This window comes from Gymnoscopelus microlampas (assembly GCF_963454915.1).
Source record: "Gymnoscopelus microlampas genome assembly, chromosome: 21".
Classification (NCBI taxonomy): domain Eukaryota; kingdom Metazoa; phylum Chordata; class Actinopteri; order Myctophiformes; family Myctophidae; genus Gymnoscopelus; species Gymnoscopelus microlampas.
This window is the reverse complement of record NC_139958.1, coordinates 34,723,074-34,742,110: the sequence shown is the minus strand read 5'-3', so window position 1 is coordinate 34,742,110 and position 19,037 is coordinate 34,723,074. Positions and strand designations below refer to the sequence as shown.

Below are 19,037 nucleotides of genomic sequence, written 5' to 3'. Positions count from 1 at the left end.
GCACGGCCCAAGAACCTTATCTGGAACCGAGCTGTAGCGTGTGGAAACAAACCCAGAACCTGTGAAATACGTCACGCGGCACAGCACGGTTCACTTGTCATCGCCAAGAGCCATAAAATGTAAAGGAGGAGGACAGAGGAGAAGGAGAAGAAGACAACGACGAAGAAGAAGCAGCAGCAGCAGCAGAACCCCAGTGGCACTGAAGACTGCGTATAGTTCCATTAAGCAGCAGGGTGCTGGGGGCCCAGGGTCTCGTATGAAACACTGCGAGGTTCTGCTACGGGTCAATGGGGCCCCGAGTCTTAGCATGGCACTCTGTTATATTATACGGCCCGGGTCGGGTTTAGATTAGAGTCATGAATGAGAAAAGGAGACGGTCATTTAGAGTTACTCATTTATTTAGAGAGAGAGCCCCATTCTGCCCGGGACAAAGTCCAGGCAGGGTGCCTTGCAATGGCCCATCGCTGAGGGCCCCAGGGCCGGCGGTACTGCCCCAGTTTTGACCCTGACTACAGTCCCCTCTGTGCAAGCTCCCTGATGCTTAACCCAGGGCCTGCCTGGTTACCACCGAGTGTGTGACCCCAGCATGTGTGTGTGTGTGTGTGTGTGTGTGTGTGTGTGTGTGTGTGTGTGTGTGTGTGTGTGTGTGTGTGTGTGTTTGTGTGTGTCTCGGAGGAGCATGCACCATGCTGAGACCTTGGCCCGCTGTTGAAACACCCCTGTGTTCCTCTCATTGTCTGCCCCAGCGTGGGTTGGGGGAGGGGGGTGTGGGGGGGGGGGGAGCATTTGGAAGAGTGGTGGTGGGGGGGTGGGGGGAATGGGGGGGTGTATGGCAACCAAGGAATGAGACTTGTTGGGAAACTGGGAATCTTTGTAGGGCAGTGATTCTCAATCTTTTTTTTATTTTTATTTCAAGGACCCCCCCAGTTTTATATGCATTAGGCCACGGACCCCCCATTTGATAACCATTCCTATTTCTGGGACCCCAATTTACGCTGTAAAATCCTTAAATCCTCACTGTTAATGTAAAAGGTAGGGTAAGTGATATTTTCTTGGTTAAAACAAAAGGTTTTTGTTAAAAGGTTAAAGCACCATATTGTGATAGTAATCATTGCTCTAGAGTGTTTGTTCAGTAACAGGAGTCTCTCTGTCTCTCCGTCTCTCCAGCTCTTTAATAAACAGAAAATACATTTTCAGGTAAGGCGACAACATTTCAGCCAATCAGGAGAGAGTACCCATTTATCAACTTCATTTTTAGTGTTCCAGGTCCAATTTTGTTCAACTCATTTCTTAGTGTCATCACTTCCAATTTCACTTGTTTAATCTGTATCCTGAACGAGTTATCTATCCTGATTGGATACAATTGGTATCCTGACCTGAAAACGCATTTTTTGTTTAATAGCTGAGACAAGGAGACTCCTTTTACTGAACAAACACTCTATAGCAACGAGTACTATCAGAATATAAAGCTATTTAACACTTATTTTAACCAAAGGAAATCACTTACCCTACCTTTAACTCTGAGAGTGTGCAAACATGAACCAAATGGACCCGCATTTGAATACTCTCGAAGTTACAGATCTGAAAGGGTCCATTTGGTACCTAACTTGCAATCATTTAACAGGGGGGCCCCCTGGAACCCCCTCGAGGACCCCTGCGGGTCCTCGGACCCCACATTGGGAAGCGGTGTCGTAGGGGACAGAAAGAAAACGAGCGTCTGCAGGTTGTAAAAGGGACAGACAGTGACTGTAGAAGAGATGTTATTGCTCCCAGTGTTAGTCAAGCAGGAAGTGTGTCAGCCGACTTTGATGGCACCACAAGATTTGCATTTGTACATCAGTATCTCGCCGGTTCCTCTACTTTTCCCGAAACCATTGCGCACACACTTCGCCTCAGGGTTAACAGTGTAAAGACAAATACTGCTCTCTCTGTCACCCTGTGCGTGTGTGTGTGTGTTATGTTTTATGTTCTGCCAAAAGCCCATGGAACCAGTTTCCCCATCTCAGACCAAATATTACCTTTATTTTGATTCTGACTCATCCGAAAACTGCACAGTAAAATTATGTCAGTTTATTAACCACTCCTTAAACCCTATATACGTACAGTCCCCCAAGGGTCTATACTAGGCCCTCTCCTGTTTTCCCCCTATAATAAATATCTTTGCCAAAAATAGGCGATTTAACAAGCTCACAATGCGTCACTGCGTAGATCTGGATTTTTTTTGCGGCATGTTCACCTGAGGATAGGGCCGCTATGACTCATGGAGTTAATTCTGAGAGTGTAAAAATGGTAAATTGTCCATTTATAATGTTCCATGGTAAAATTAAAACTTGTGTTTTTGCTGCGTGTAGCATCTCTACCAAAAAGACAGCACTTGACTAACAATAACCACTGGTGACAACAAAGTATATACTACTCAAGTATTCAGAAGTACAAATTACGAAGTAGCCTACACTTCCAGAAACTGTCAGACATTTTCAGAAATGTCCTGAAACTAGTCCATAGCCGCCATTTTCATCCATCCGGGGTATGACACTGCAACCACAACCACCGATCCCATAGCCTGCGAGGACCGCTCACAAAAACGCCAACAGCTTAAATTTGGGGAAAGTGAGAAAAGGGCTTCGTCACTCTCTTCATATGCCAGTGGTTGACGCCTGTGTGCAAGTTCCGATCGAAAAATGGATTCTAACTCACAGACAGGGGTTACATAATTTAAGATGTAAGATGTTCATAAAGTTTCAAAAATAGCAGATCTAAAAGCTCATTAAAACGCGTCTCATTGTGAAATTGTAGATTGGCTATTTTCGTAAATCTTTTTTTTGTAAGTTTGGGGTCCCTTCTTAGAAAAGTCAAAAGTACAATATTTGAAATTGAGCAGAGTGAAAGTCATCAGCTTGAAAACAAAAACTAGAAAAACAAATACTCTAAAAGTCCACCACTAGCAATGAATGACACATCTGTGTTCAATCCCAACAAGGACATAGCACTATGTGCTGAGGTCATTTACATTTATTATAAATCATTGAGTCACACCACCGGAAGATGACCTAACCCTTTGTTCAGATTCAGAATTGTTTTAAAAGTGCCATCAATTGCATTTGTGACAAAGCAGAAATTAGCATTTGTTAAACAGAGAGCAAAGTTATTATAGGTCAAATTCTTCAAACTGATATTATTAATTTCCCTGAGGTTGCAATTAGTTGCAACTTCAGAAAAGAAAAAAGGGGGGAATAAAGCTAAGTAGAGTAGAAACGGTAGATGGCAACCTGCAGCATATCATTTGCTGTCAGGGAGAAACCTTGCATCTACATATTTGAACTTTTCTTTGGTGAATTTACGCCCTACTTGATCATACTACAAGTACAATGTCACACAAAAGTAGCAAAAATAGCAGATCTACAAGAGATCTGCAATTTTTGCTCTTTTTTTTTAAATTTGAACTGTGAAAAGAAACAGTTTTGGTATATGAGGTTTCCACCCAACAGCAACGATATTCAAGACAGGGTTCACTGTAGCTCTGTTCATTTTTAGGAGCCCCTCGGAGCCTTACACCGTTATAGCCTCACAAATAATGATCCACCACACTTGATACCGAAAGATTCTGCAACTTAAAATAAAAATGCAAATGCGATAACAAGCATTTCGTCGATATTAATAGACAACAGACGACTGCAGACTCTCCGAGTGAGTGCAACTCAGCATTATTCAGAAAATACAGTGGACCAGGGATCAGCTGTATATGTATCTTCTGAGATAACCACTTGCTATGTTGGTCTCGCTGCAGCTATCAATGTGGATTATTCTGAGCGTTTCAGTACATTTGTGAAAATATTCTGGATATTACCATAGCATAGCCTGATACTTAAAAGTGTGAGTTTTCTGAGGGCAAGATCAATGTTGTAAGGCATGTTGTACTTGTCGTCTTTCTTGTGATCTGATTTCCCTTGTTCTATTTTTAATCATATCCAAATGTCTTTTTAAAATGTCCTACAATTTCGCATAAAGCACTTTGCCTTGTTGAAAGGAGTTGTAGGCCTACAAATAAACTTGCCTCGCCGTGTGGGGGATGTTTTAAATAAGCTATCCATTTTATTAGCCTGTATTGTAAGGTAGATCTTATGGCTAGCCTATACCAGCCTACCAGGGGTCTTCGACAGAGTTACTATAGGGGGGCCGCCAAATGTTTGTGTGATAGGATTTTTTGTTACATTAACCACTTGAACCCTAGCATCTTTTTTCTGAGGAGAATTTTAGCCAAAAATAGCAGATCTACGTGCTCACAACGCCTCAAATTGCGAGGCGTTGTGAGCTTGTAGATCAAAGAATTGGCAAATTTCATAGGTGTAGAGGGGAAAAAGAGCAGACAGAGTAAAAAAAAAAGTTTAATCTGAACCCCAATTTTATACAATATAGAGGGGGTCCCTGCTTCATCTCTCTCTCTCTCAGCTAGGGGGTCCTTGGCCTGAAAAACGTTGAAGACCCCTGGCCTATACCATTAGAGTCTCTAAGTCAATAGGCCTACTTTATTATGATATAGGCCAGTTTAAATATTCGTATTTTATGGTGACCAGACTGGTCAATGTCATGGGTGAAGTTCACGTAATAACACCTGGGAGATATGAGCGAGTCAATCAAAGGTCTGCGTCTATATCAATACATGTCTTTCCCTCGAAACTTAACTACACAATTAAAACGATGAATGTTCATGTTTTTCATAGGCTTTCATTACTAAAAATCTGACTTCTGAATAACCAGATAAAAGGGAAAGCAATCGGATACAAGATGATGAGAGACAAGAGATGCTTTTGGCGAATTAAGCACTATTGAAGAATACAAATAAAAATGAATAGGCTAATACAAAAATGTCTGCACAGCAACAGGATCAGTCTTAATGTATCAATTTCTAACTCTGAGCGTGTATACGTTCATACATCTGTTCACGTTCAGAGTGACTTTGCCTCTCTGGGTTTTGACTGTGTGACATTGGGAGAATTCGGTACCCCATTGGTTCTCATATCTTACATTTTGGCTATTCAAAAATAACAGATATACAAGCTCATAGCGCGGCACATAGCGCGGCACTCGGTGCCGCGCTATGAGCTTGTAGATCTGCTATTTTTTGAAAAATCAGCAGATCTTCAAGCTTTTTTTTTATCTTGAAAATGTGTGCAAATCTGTGAATATGTACGAACATTTTTTAACTCAAATCTTGACTTCTGGGGGGTCCCTGGAATGAGGGGTCCGCGGGCAAATAATATCAAATATCAATGTGGGGGTCCTTGGCCATGAAAAAGTTTGGAGAACCACTGCGGTAGCCCCCATGGTCAAGCCTCAAGCTCCCGATCCGCGATCGGGGGCGCAAGTTGCGGCGGGTGTTGTTGTGTTGCTCACCTGGGGTTGGTTCGGTTCCAGTAGACTGCATAGCGGTCCGAGACCACCTTGGAGGCCGGGTCCTGGCCGTACACGCACACGCACGTCGTCCACACGGCCACGGCGACGAACACAAGCATTTCCACCTGCGGCATATCGCTCTCAAAAACTTGTTGGACAACAAGCCGGGGAGTACTGTAGTAAAGTCCCTTCTCTCTTTGGAATCGGCGTCTGGCTTGTTGTGGTGGTGGATGAAGTCCTTCTGTAATCACATCTGAATGTCGCTCCGCCGGGGATACAGTCGCTCTCTTCCCACACTGTTCTCTCTTTCTTGATGTATATTATTATTTAAAAAATGTAAAAGCGGGGTTTAGCCCCTTTTAAAAAACGGCTAACTATTTCTGCCCCCGGTGTTCTAATCTGACCGCGTGTCCATTGCAACAAACGTATCCCTTTCCAGTCACTGTATAACGGAGTAATAGCCTCGTAGGGCTATGTGTTCTAAAATAATGGATGATAAAAACAAATCCAAAATAAATTTCTACGGCGGTGGGGAAAAATACTGTCCCGGAGCAACAAGAACCTCACTCCCGACTCCGTGCGTTTAAACTGCCGCGTTTGTCCCTGCTGCTGCAGGTCGGAGTGAAAAACACAAATCCTAAAGAAGTGAGAGTATGCAGTCCTTAAATCATACAGAGAATAAACTCCAGTGAGTGTAGCAGCAGTGTGAGGGAGGTTAGATCTCTCCGCAGTCTTCTGCCGTTCTCCTCTCCTCTCAAACTCGGGGATCTAGTGGATCTCTGTCCCTGTGTGCTGTGTGCTCCGTGTCCCCGCGGTAGTGTCTCTGATTTATCGGGGCGGAGCAGTGAATAAAACAGCCCGTCTCCAGGAGCTCGCTGACTGGCTGTGGATCACACTGGATCCCTCTCTCAGCTGTGGATCCTCAGCTGTGGAACAATGTGTAGCGCTGGTGCCGAACACACCAGACCTACAGTTGGTTCAACGCTGCTCCGAATGCACAGCAGCACAGCTATATGACTGACTGACTGACTGACTGACAGCCAACCTGGCAACACACACAGTCAGCCAAGGGAAGGGAAGGGAAAGGGGGTCCGCAAGAAATGTAGTGGATCTGTCTAAAGAAACCAACCAAGTCAGCGCTCAGTCATGACAAGCACCCCCCACCCCCACGGCCATGCTCCCCCCGCCCTGCTCCGCTCCTAGCCCGAATCCCCCCCCCCCCCCCCCTACTCCAGGGTTGCCATGTCCTTTTATTATAAGCGACCTTGGGCTTCTTTTTCTGTGATTGATCGATTGAATATTTTATTAGACAAACATGCAAAACAGCACGAGTACAGTCAAACACGGTGTCGAAAAGGACACCAAAAAAAGTCCTTGCGGTCTTGTTTCCATTGGGGTCCTATGTATTCAATTCATCAACATATAAAAAATAACACAAAAATTCAATATCATCACAAATCTAAAACACTATATATGTACAGAGTAGAAAGGAGGGGGGGGGGGTGGGTTAGGTAAAGAAAGGGGGGGGGGGGTCGACTGTCTAAGTGATAATTACCTCCCCCTTTGGCCTCCTGAAAGGTGAATTTTCAGGGTTGTTTTAAAGGAATCCAGTGAACCACATTTGGGGTAGGGTCAGGGCATTCCACACTTGGATGGCAGTGCTGTAGAAGGAGAATTTACCCATGTAAAGTTGCTTGTAAATATTGGTAGTTGCAGCCAGGTTGCGGTTTTCTTTGGGCTTGTTTCTAAAGTAGCCTATAGTTTCTTATTTGGGCTTGTTTCCAATTTTTTGTAATTATTATTCAAACCAGTGTCATGGACCCCCCCAATGAATATGTAGCCTATTTATGTTGGAATGTTTAAAAAAAAAATCCACATTTTATTTCATGAAAATAGCAGATCTACAAGCTCACAACGCGTTGCATTAGCCATTTCCAGGTTTAAAGTGCTCAACTGTCTGTAGCCTATTATAGTCGCTTCTTTTTTTGGGCTTGTTTTCATAGACCTGGTTGCTTATTTCTCGCGCAAAATCTGGCAACGCTGACCACCCCCCCCCCCCCGCCCTCCCTCCACCGTGCCAGCAGCACCAGCTTCGCGGCTACAGTTTCATGATGGACGCGCTACACTGTCTCTCATTGGTTTGAATGTTGAAGGATGGGCGTTTCGCTTACAAAAACAACATCCCTCACCCCGGGGGGTAATATCTGCTTCCTCTGCGCGACAGATCATTCATTGCATAAGAAAAGGTGGTTTCGTCTGAAAGATCGACACATATCTCAACATGATGATGATGGGCCCTAGAAGACAAGTCTCCTCGTCTTACCTGTGGAACCAGAGGTCTTGACACCAAGTGATAATTTATTGCAGGCTCCCAGTAGGCTCTATGCACAGCAGCCATAGCGTGAAGACATGCACAGGTGTTGCCAATGATACTAATGAAGGCTCTGTTCCATTCTGGTCAAACAGAGTCAGGGTGCTGATATTGTGCATGTTGGCTCATTGGAAACACTCTGCTACACCAGTGGGTCTCAAATTGGGGTCCAGGGACCCTCATGCTTCCTTAAGGGGGTTCCAAACCACCCTTACGGGTGTGTAACTCTGAGAGTTATAGGAGTCCTTGAAATTAAAGGGTTTGAGAACCACTGTGCTACACTAAATGGAACAGCCTTCATTAGTATCATTGGTAACACCTGTAAAGGAAATAAGGAAGAGGCCCATTTCTTTCCAATATGGCTGCGGTGCATAGAGACTATTTATTGCAGGCTCCCAGTTATAAGCAGTGGTGGGGAAAAAAACACTCACATTTTTAACTTAAGTAAAAGTAGCAATACTGCAATCAATGTTAGAAGCACTCTCAGTAAACACTATTTAGTAAATGTCCGGAATTCTAAATTGACTTGAGTAAGAAGTACAAAAGTATTGGTGTCAAAATGTACTTAAAGTACCAAAAATAGAAAGTACTCATGGGTGCAGAATATCCCATTTTACAAGTTTTAAAATGTATACAAATCTTTTGGAAATAGCACATCTACAAGCACACAATGCCTGTTGTGAGCTTGTAGATCGGCTATTTTCAAATTGCCGAAATGTATATAGGGCTGAAGAAATAATGTATGTTTTGTAATGATAATCCAAATCTACAAAGTAGCCTAACTAGTAACTAAAGCTTTCTAATAATTGTAGTGGAGTAGAAAGAACAATATTTGCCTCTGAGATGTAGTGGCGTAAAAGTAAAAGTAGTACAAAATGGGCAATACTCCAGTAAAGTAAAACAGTACTTGAGTAAATTTACTTAGTTACTTTCCACCACTGATGCCGACACCAAGTGATAATTTATTGCAGGCTCCCAGTTAAAAGCAAAATGCCTCGCTGGGACGCATTTACCTTTAATTGCTTTTAATCTTTAAGATAGCATTGATGGGTGACTAACCTAAATTATTTTATTGTCTCATAGTCTAATTATGGTGGCTATGTTGTATTCTACGCTGATATCACACTAATATGGGCCTAGTTAGTTAGTTTAAACCTATTTGATCGTCTGCTATCATCTCTGACATTTCAGTGCTGCAGACTTTTGGCGCTTCATGTTGTTCAAGTTTACGCACATGTGGGTTTTAGCGCCACGCAGTGGAGGCAGGGGGGAATTATCCATCGTCAGACATCTGTTTCATGGTCATTGATGAGAAAACAGATAAACAATATTTGTTATTACATTAACATCAAGCATCTAATAGGTTCTAGTATCTTATCTAATGTCTGTCAGCATGTATGGAATATTGCCATGGAGGTTATTGCTGCTAGACCACACTTGACAAACTAGCCGAACAGAAGCCCTCATCACACCAATGTGTTGGAAGACCTCAGTAAGAGATTTGTAAACCTACTACATTTGATTGATTGATTGATTGAATACTTTATTAACAGTTTGCAAAAAGTACAGCGGTACGATTACACAATGATGCTAAAAGGATACCACAAAAAGCCCAGAGGGCCTTTTTCCATTGTGGTCCTATGTATTTATTTATTAATGTATGTATGTATTTATGCTAATTTAACGCTGTCTCTGAGAGTATAAAATGACCTGTAATTTATATAAAATACCCATATTTCTTTTATTATTACGGGAATTGTTGTTTGCCGTTTTTCCATAAGCCTGTGAGAGGTTGGTTGGGAGAGGATTTGATTCATTTTATAATTCTTTTGGTTAACTTTGACTTTGTTTGATTACGTTTATTTGAATTATTATATTGTGATTATTGTGGAAGTATTGTCATAATTATTATGTCTTTGATCCTTTTTGTGGTGGTTGCTGGTTGGTGTGGGGGTGCAGGGTTTGTGGCTGTCTTTTGTGGAAGAGCAAATTGAGGGGGGTGGATATAGAGATCTAATGGTTTTGTATTTAATTTGCAATGAATGCTTATGCCTGTATCCCTTTTCTGTTTCTTAAATAACATTTAAAAAAAAGTTATAACAAAAAATGACCCCAAACGGGTCCACAGTAAAATGAACACTAAGTAATTTACTGTGCAGAGTCTACTCAACACAGAAAAGCCCCATTTAGATTCCATCTGAATAGGTTTGTTGCCCTCCGCCTCGCCTGGTTCAAGGTTCCTCCTCATGTTTGTCTCTTAGGCGCACGCATGCACTCTCTCTCTCTCTCTCTCTCTCTCTAACACACACACACACACACACACACACACACACACACACACACACGGAGAGAGCTCAGATTTCTCCTTGAATAAGATGTAGACATTTAGAAAGAAGCATTTCAATAGACAGATATGAAATGCTTAAAGCCCGGCTATGTGTTAAATCTCTTCACAGATGAGACCTTGACAATTCCTTGTAGGCTATAAAGACACATTTCAGTAGATGAATACAAATGCTCCTGCATATGGCTCTGAAATAACAATTTAGTTCCTTTTAATTACAGTTTTAACTAATATGGAGCATTTGATGTAACTGATCTGGTGCGCAGTGTTTAACTTAAGTGGTGACATTGAAGCCTAGTGTAGATTTTAGATGGGGGTTGAGTGAGTGACAGCAGGTAATGCGTGCACGCGTCTGTCAGTGTGTGTGTGTGTGTGTGTGTGTGTGTGTGTGTGTGTGTGTGTGTGTTTATGAATCTGTACACTTTCATAAACTTGCCTCATGCATTCTTGTGTTTATATGCACACCGCGTGTGTGTGTGTGTGTGTGTGTGTGTGTGTGTGTGTGTGTGTGTGTGTGTGTGTGTGTGTGTGTGTGTGTGTGTGTGTGTGTGTGTGTGTGTGTGTGTGTGTGTGTGTGTGTGTGTGTGTGTGTGTGTGTGTGTGTGTGTGTGTGCGCGCGCGCGTGCGTGTGTGTGCGTATGCGTGCGCGCGTGAATTTGCACTTTTGGGTGATACCTCACCCAAGCAGACTAATCCATGGGCTGTAATCACCTCATCTCGTGGGCTAAAGTGGCTGTCCCGCCTCATTTATGCATGATATACGTCTATGTTCCCCAAGACAATGGAGTCATTATAAATTAGGGTCAGCGGGGCTGCAGTGTGTGGCAGCATGAACCACAGCAGTGTATTATAATATGTCTTTTTTTCATGGCCTTGTGCCGGACTCTGCCGAGTTAGTTGTGTCACATTTACGAAACTTCAGTATGAGATCCTGATCCACATTTTGCCGCACAAATTAACTAAACCAGTGGTTCTCAACCAGTCCCGGGTGGTCCTTGAAGGGGTTCCAGGGAGTCCCTACCTCCAACCAAATGGACCCTTATGATAAGGGTTTTATGTGTGTACAAATGGAACCAAATGGACCCTAACGGGTCCATTTGTGCACTCTCAGAGTTAAATTAACATCGATTTTACAATATAACTTAGGGTCCCAGAGATATAAATGCCATTAAATAGGGGGTCCGTAGCCTAATGCATGTCAAACGGGGGGGGTCCTTGATCCACTGCTAGAGCCGTAGAGTCTTCTCTTATGGGGGTCCCTGGTATATCTTTTCAAATGGGGGACCGCAAGCTAATAAGTGTCAATTTGGGGGTCCTTGACATGAAAAGGGTTGAAAATCACTGAACTAAACATCTAACTCCAACTACTGTGAACAATACCATAGACTTGATTCGCCATGCACAGTAGAAAGTCAGAGCCCAATTTCTGTTGTTGTACCCCGGAGCCGCATGCCAAAAATAGCAGATCTACTAGCAGGTCGTTGCGATGCATTGTAAGCTAGGAGTGTATCTGGTATTTTCGGCCCGCCACGTATAAATTAAGCAATGCATTGCACATAGAAATGTAAGAGATCCTATACTGTGTGTGGTATGTTGTCCTTTCCATTGTTCTTTTCCCGTGGCTTGTCGGGTAAATAGACTACAGTTCATCATGATTATATCAGTATGCTTATGTTGCCACACAACACTTTCAAGACTCACAATTCGCACTAATGGTAGGAAATAAGTAGACAGTAATCACATTTCACACTGCACAAATCAATTTCAAGTAGAAATTAAATCTGGCATGAGTCTCTTTCAACAAGTGAAATATATCTGCCATTGAGGTTGGTTGAGTTCAGAACAATTGAGCCTCTTCCAACAATTTTCTAGAAACAAACAGCAAATCTCTTAAACTATGTCAGATCATACATCCTGTTACATGCTATGATGACAGATATTTTATGTAATTAAATACACTATAATATTTTTTCAGAACTAACACGCCTTAAATTGCCTGATATAATGAAGATAGGAGATTTACATTTTTAAAATGTATGAATACAATGTTGACCAAAATGTTTAAATGAAAAAGGTTATGTTATTGCAAAAAAAAAGAAGAAAAAAAAGAGGAAGAACAATGGGAAAATAGCCTGATTTATTCAGCTGTGCCCGTGAAGGTGCCTTGGCTAAAATCTACTGCCATAATCCATAATCCTTCTATTTACCTTCACCAGCTCACAATGAAGGGTGCATACACAACACATGCAGTAAAAAGATTTGGTAGAGGGGGGAAAAAGGGGCGGGCCAAGTATAGACCCCTGAGGGACTCCGGTCAACAAAGTATGGTTTTAAGTGGTTAAAGGGCTGTTAAAAATGTATGCCAATAGGCACTGTTAATGTAGTAATTAGCTCATTTCTTAAGGGTCACTGGAAAGACAGTTATGTTATACGGTACTGATTGATGAGCTGGACGGTGAAGGCTACTTGTCCTTCTATGTTATCTCAGTTTCTGTCACCATCCACCTGTCAGGACAGAGAGGAGAGGTCTCTCTCTCTCCCTCTCTCTCTCCTCTACTACCCCCCCCTCTTTTCCATCCGTTGCTCACCCTTGTTGCTCGTCATGCTAGCGCTAACCCCTCATGGAAAAGTAAATGTTTATCTCTCCCCCGAGGGCAGTTGTTTATTTCTCTGTCTCGCCTCTCTCCGTCGCTCTGTCTTAAACTCCAGCATGAACCTTTCCAGCTGGCCTTGCCGCCGGGCCGGACCACATAGCACAACGATTGCTGAGGTCAGAAGAAGAAGAATAGCCACCCAATAAAAGCTCTGCGGTGGCCGAAAATACACAAACGAAAGGAGGAATAAAGAGTTCAGAGTGAGAGGGGTGCGAAGGAGATGCAAAGGCGACAAGCTGTCGTAACCACATGAACCCTAGCGTTCCTGTTCTGGGCATTCATAGGCGAAAATTCAGTCAAAATATTTTTTCGCTGAAGAAAGTCAGTGAAAATGATCAGGTCAAGGATAGACCCCTGAGGGACACCAGGCAACGAGGTTTAAATGGTTATGGTCGAGCTGAAATGGTATTGTGCGAGTATCTTACTTCTGTGGCGTACTTCCAAGTGAAACAGCCTAGGGAGGCGGAACGTAATGTCGGGAGGAATTTGATTTAAACGTTGAGAAGTAAAAACTCCAGTCAAACTATCAAGTGCTGATAAAATATGAATCAAACATTTTCAGAAACAAAACAAATGTTAGCGTACTGTTTAGCTGTAAAATATGTTTTTTTTAATGATCCAACCACCATGATAGAAATGGCAGATCAAAAACAAAGCAACGCACAAAATGTCTAAGTATATTGTTAAATAGGTGCACAATATGGCCAAAGGCATAATCTAAATCCATCGCACAAGCGTTATCGCTGGCCAAAAAGAACAGATCTACAAGCTATAACACCCCGAGCTTTAAATGGAGTTAGTCGTGGGAGGTCCGAGTTATTTCTGTCGAATAGGCACTTGTAGGTCTGTGTGTGGCACCTGGGTGAACTCTTGTGTATACATGACCTCTGAGAACACAAATACACAGACCCGCACGTATGTGCACACACAGACCGTGCGTGCGTACGCAGAGCTTCACACGTGAAACATGCGCACAAATGCACACTATAACCCATGCATGTTTATGTGCAGAAAAATAACATCGCTCCATGCATGTTTTCATAGGTGATGTTTCCCCTGCACGTAGGTAAGTAATGCCTGTGACCCGTGGCGGCTTCCCTGCTTAAAGTCATTGTAAAGAAAAGCGAGGGCCGCTGACATTGGAATGCCAGTTATTTCAGTGGGGTGGGGGGCGGGGGGGCGTTCTCACCAGATTTTAACGTTTTTTTTATGCAGTGCCGTGGATCAGCGGACCACAGCCATGACGGACGGGTTTGAAGAGTCACAGCTGTGCGGGTGACTGCCCCCAGAGACTAAATCAGAGGGTGTCGTTTGGGATCGAAGCCAATTCAGCCTCCGGGAGTCATATTGCAGACCTAATACGCAGCAAAATGCTGAGTGCGAGTTTAACTCAGCAAGTTTAAAACCAGACTCGTTCCTGCATCCTCAGGGTTAAATGAACACTCAGGGTTTCACAGGGTCGACTCCAATAGGCATCCGCGCTCATTGATCCGATCTTATTGCCCTTTCAATCAACTCTCTCTCCCATTCTCATAACACAATTTTGTCCGACTGAAAATTAGCTTATTTCAGAGGCCGTGGGAGTCCAGATTCGATTTTGGGGGGAAATAAAGATAGAATGGAAAATTGCTGGAGAGATTTACATACATTAAGCAGTGTTGGTCATTGACATGGTCATGTGACAATGCAGGCCCCTTAAAAGCTGCAAACTGCAACTTTTATGTCCTGCCCGGGATTTGATCCCCGGTCTCTCTACCGCTCTTCCAAGATGGATTCCCCGCTTGGCCAACGAGATATCGTGCTTATAAGCTTCAGGTGGAACTACTTGTCAACAAGCGTGCCCTACACAACAACAGGGTCTAAATGGCTCAATGGAAGAGTAGGGAGACCACCTCCAACCTGTATTAACTATACAGATTGATTGGTTAAACTAACGTTGTATTGTTCATTAAAATAAGTCTCGGATTGCAGCTGTGAGATAAAAGAATATGTGTCGTTCCTGTAACCAGTGGGCAAGAATTTGTCAATCCAGAAGTGACCCCCTCGAATAAAGCCCCTCATGTTAATCTCTATCATTTGACTAATTATACACTCACCACTTAACCACATCCACGAAAAACCCTTTGAAATAAAAGTCTGGCAATGAGCTCGGCCCTCTTTTATTCATTGTCCTTTGATCCGTGGCGTTTCAACTTGAAGTGGGCACTTGTTCATAACAGGATGTTGGGGAGAGCTGAATTGCATTGATAAAACAACACCAATCTGAGCAGTGTACGACAAAGTACAAATCAAGCTTAAAACTGACCTGAGGCCAGTGTTTGGAGGACACTTCGGTGCACTGTTTCTCAACCACTGGTCCACAGATCAGAGGAGACCTTTTTACAATTTACAATTTAAAATGTAAGCATTTAGCGGACGCTCTTAATCCAGAGTGATTTAAAGTAAGCAGGACAACACAAGATAATACATCAAATGCATAGAAATAGTCATCTAATAATAAAGTATTACATAAGTAAACCAAGAATCTAATAATAAACGAACACATAAGTAAACCAAGAACCTATCGTCAGCCTGTACATTGAAACTATACACACTATAGGATGCCAGGTCAACAATGACCTGGCATCTGTCTATCTACACAGAACATGCTATCTAAGTTACATTTTAACCTTTGCATAAGCCTGTAAGGTCGTCAAGGCAAGGGCAAGTGCTACGGGCTGAGGTGGAGTCTGAAGAGGTGAGTCTTCAGATTACGGCAGAAGATTGAGAGTGAGTCTGCAGTTCTAACTGCAATGAGGAGTTCATTCCATAGTTTGGGAGCCAGAAGGGAGAAGAGTCTGGGGCGTGTGGAGCGTTGTCCCGGATGTTTCAGCGAAGGTTCTGACAGCTTCCCTGTGTTAGCTGATCTGAGAGAGCGGAAGGGGTTGTATATAGGGTTGGATCAGGCTTTGAAGATATGGGGGTGCCATACCTTTGTAGGCCAACGTCAGTGTTTTGTACTCTGTGCGGGCAGCAACTGAGAGCCAATGGAGGGAGCGGAGAAGGGGGAGGAAAATTCAGGCTGTTGTTAGGGGTGAAGTGTCTTGCTCAGGGATATCGGCGGGAGGCGAATTACAGGTGGTCCATGGGAAAGTGATATGGAGTGATATATATATATATATAGTACCTTTGTATAGAAATGTATAGAAATATAATAAATAAATCTAATAATTGAATAATTCATTAATTTAAGACAATTTATGAACTAATAGGCATAGTGTGGAGGAAAAAGCTTGAAATGAAATACTGTCTGTTCAGAGCTTGATATACGTCATTGTGTGATTTGTCGCACGCTAAAAATAGCTGTAAATTAGAGTAAGATTCTTGTAGAGAAGAAAAAGGAAAAAATCTTTTAGATCTTGTAGAGTAAATCCGTCTTTCAGGTCATTAATGTTGAACATGAATTAAAACATTTCAATACATTAGAAATAACTGTGATATGCGTTGCTATACTAAATGTGTACATAATGTTGTGGGGCGGGTCAGTTCCTTGAGGATTGATCGAAATATGCTAGTGGTCCAGAGAGCTTTAAAAAAAGTCCGCTGATGGACTGAGAGGAGGGGACCGCACGTTGGCGGGTCGGTGATCCGGGGCTCCGACTGGGGGGCTGGGGCGTGGGGGCGGGGTGTGGTGGGTCGCGGCAGGAGGGAATACATCGCCGAAACGGAATGTCTGGCTCCGCTTCCGACAGATATCCGATCCTCCTCCGGGGGAAGGTCTGTGTGAGAATGAAACGGACACTTTTCAATAAAGCCGAGGAGCCAAAAGGTGGGCTATGAAACACATTTGAAAAACAAATGCCTTGTGCTCCGGTTGACTAGTGTAGGTGGAAGGGCCCCAAGAATTGAAATGGAAACATCTAATAGGAGCTCCAGTCGGAGGGAAGAACTGTGCAAAAACAGCTGCAAAGAGTCAATAAACTCTACAGTCAATGAGTGTTGATTTAAACACGCGATACAGTCTATATAGATTTCAACACAGTTTAAGTTGAGTGTAATGGCTGTGCCTGACCCGTTGCCAGGTATAAATAATTTATAGAATCAGAATTCTCAGTAACAGAAGAATGACAATTTCCAGACGACTGAGACTTATTCTCAGTCCGTAGACACACTAGTCTTTTCAGTGTGACTTTTGTGATCGGGTGACAAAAGTCTCAATGAAAAACATTCTTTAACCAAGGCCTTATAGGCAATTAGTGACCTACAACTGTCCATGCCGACAGGGCGGGAATTTGATGGAGGCCATGAAGACCATGGCCTGACCGTGGCTGACACTGTTTGGCCTTCTGTTCGTCAAAAGATTATATGGTAATGTGCCACAGTGGCCTTGTTGCCCTGCTCGTACTGCCAGAGCTGATTTCACCGTTTTCTCCTCGGTCTCTTTCCTGTCAATACAGTTTTTAAACACAGACTTTTGTTGAGATCCCCATCTAGAAATCAATGCAGTGACTGATTAGTCCAGGACTGAGTTGAAGAATTTCTACAAATATTGGTAAGTTGTAAACACAGTTGTTTATTTGACAGTGTCAAATAAACAGCTTTTCTTTTTTTCCTTTTTTAAAAACTGTGTATTAAAAAAGGACAATACAAAGCGCTCGGATGGCGCAGTGGTAAAGTGCCTGCCCACCACCACGGAGGTTGTGGGTTCAAATCCACTGTGGTGCATCTGACTTTGTCAGGCATCTATGCCAACACAATTGGCCCGTGTTTGGGGACAGTGATATTGGTCATTGCATGATGTATTCCTGCCATAATGGTCAGCAGGAAGTGTTGGGCGGGAGGAGTAGGATGAAGGCTCTACGTCCTCCTGGTGGGGGCTCCTCACTGGCAGATGAGTCAGTAGGATACAACAGCAGTGACACCACAGAAATGTGTGTGGGTGGAATTATTTGGCATAATGAATGACTAAATTGGGGAGAAAAAGGGCTAACAAAAAATTATCATTCATCTATTCATTTATTTTTGAGCAAATCGTGCACTTTTTGTAAGAAGTTTGAAACTTTCAGCATAGTTAGTATATGCCATAATGTTCATTTTCAGAAGGGGAGGGAAGTCAGATTTGACCTCTGAGGACTGTGAGAGGTCAACTCCAAAATGGCCGCTAGTCCAACTTAAATTTGGAACCAAATACAGTAGAAAAACGTTTAAAGTATCATTTCAACTAAATTCATTTGGTGATACTTTTGAAATCACCAGATTTCAAGGAAATGCATTAGGGTCGAGGTCAAGATATAAATGTGCCCCAAAAAAAGAATAATGCTGTAATTTCCTCAGAATCATCAAATGGCAGTGTAACAAACACTGGTCTCTTATATAGGCGACACCAACAATGACACACCTGAAGGGGTTTAGACAATTAATTAATTAATTAACATTCCTCTAGCAGAGGGCAAGGAACTTTACGCAACCAATGGAAGTGGAGTCGTCTGTTCTCCTGCTGATTCAAACTTGGCCTGCCTTGCCCCATGTTAGCAATAGGAGGCTGACACTCGTCAGCTTCTGCATGTGGCAGATACTGTGCAAAAGGGGTGTAAGAAGGTGACCATACGTACTGTTGATACCAATGTGGTAGTACTGTCTGTGGCTTCATTCAGCAAGATAGGTCCCAATGAGCTGTGGCAGAGGAAAGAAGGAAGGAAAGAAGACTGCCTGGGAAACTTGGAAGTCATTCCCAGAGGTGAATGAGGCTTTCAGTGAACGCCTACACATGCCAAGTGAGGTCAGTGAAGGATCAATGTTCCTGCTAGAGCGATTTGTGGTGCTCATGTGTGAGTGCATGGAAGTGAATGATGCCGAGCTCTTCACACAGAAGTCAAGAACGCTAGAAAACATTCCTCCAAACCCAGGCAGCACTCAAGCAACACATCAAGTGCACTTGCTACCAGGCCAACTGTTGGAACCTTGGTCCTGGAACCAGAGATGCCAGAGCCATCTGACTGGGGCTGGGCAAAGGAAACAACTGGGTGGCAACCATTTTGGACCACTCTCTCTGAAGCATCAAAATCGTGCAATGAATTAATCCGCTGTCGCTGTACGAAAGGGTGTACTGGACGATGCAAGTCTGCCAAATGTAGACCTATTGCACTCTGCCTCTGTTCTGGAAACTGTAAAATGTTGATAATTGCCATTATCATTATTATCGCAACTATTTTTTGGGTCTTATTTTTCTCTCTTTTCTGTACGCAAGATGTGACAATAAATGTGACAGCCTTGAACCTTGATTATTGTCATTTAC

The 19,037-nt window shown here is 43.0% G+C and overlaps 1 protein-coding gene across 2 annotated transcripts in view; it reads right to left on the bottom strand.

The window, feature by feature from the left end:
• LOC311038071 (ephrin-A5b-like) overlaps window positions 1–6,459 on the bottom strand; it is a 96,142-nt gene extending 89,683 nt beyond the window's left edge. For both annotated transcript variants that reach the window (XM_084047382.1, XM_084047383.1), the window contains exon 1: window positions 5,395–6,459. In XM_084047382.1, coding sequence (XP_083903508.1) covers window positions 5,395–5,528 — 134 coding nt within the window. In that variant the 5' untranslated portion in view covers window positions 5,529–6,459. The remainder of the gene's footprint in view (window positions 1–5,394) is intronic.
• Between the last annotated feature and the right edge of the window lie 12,578 nt (window positions 6,460–19,037).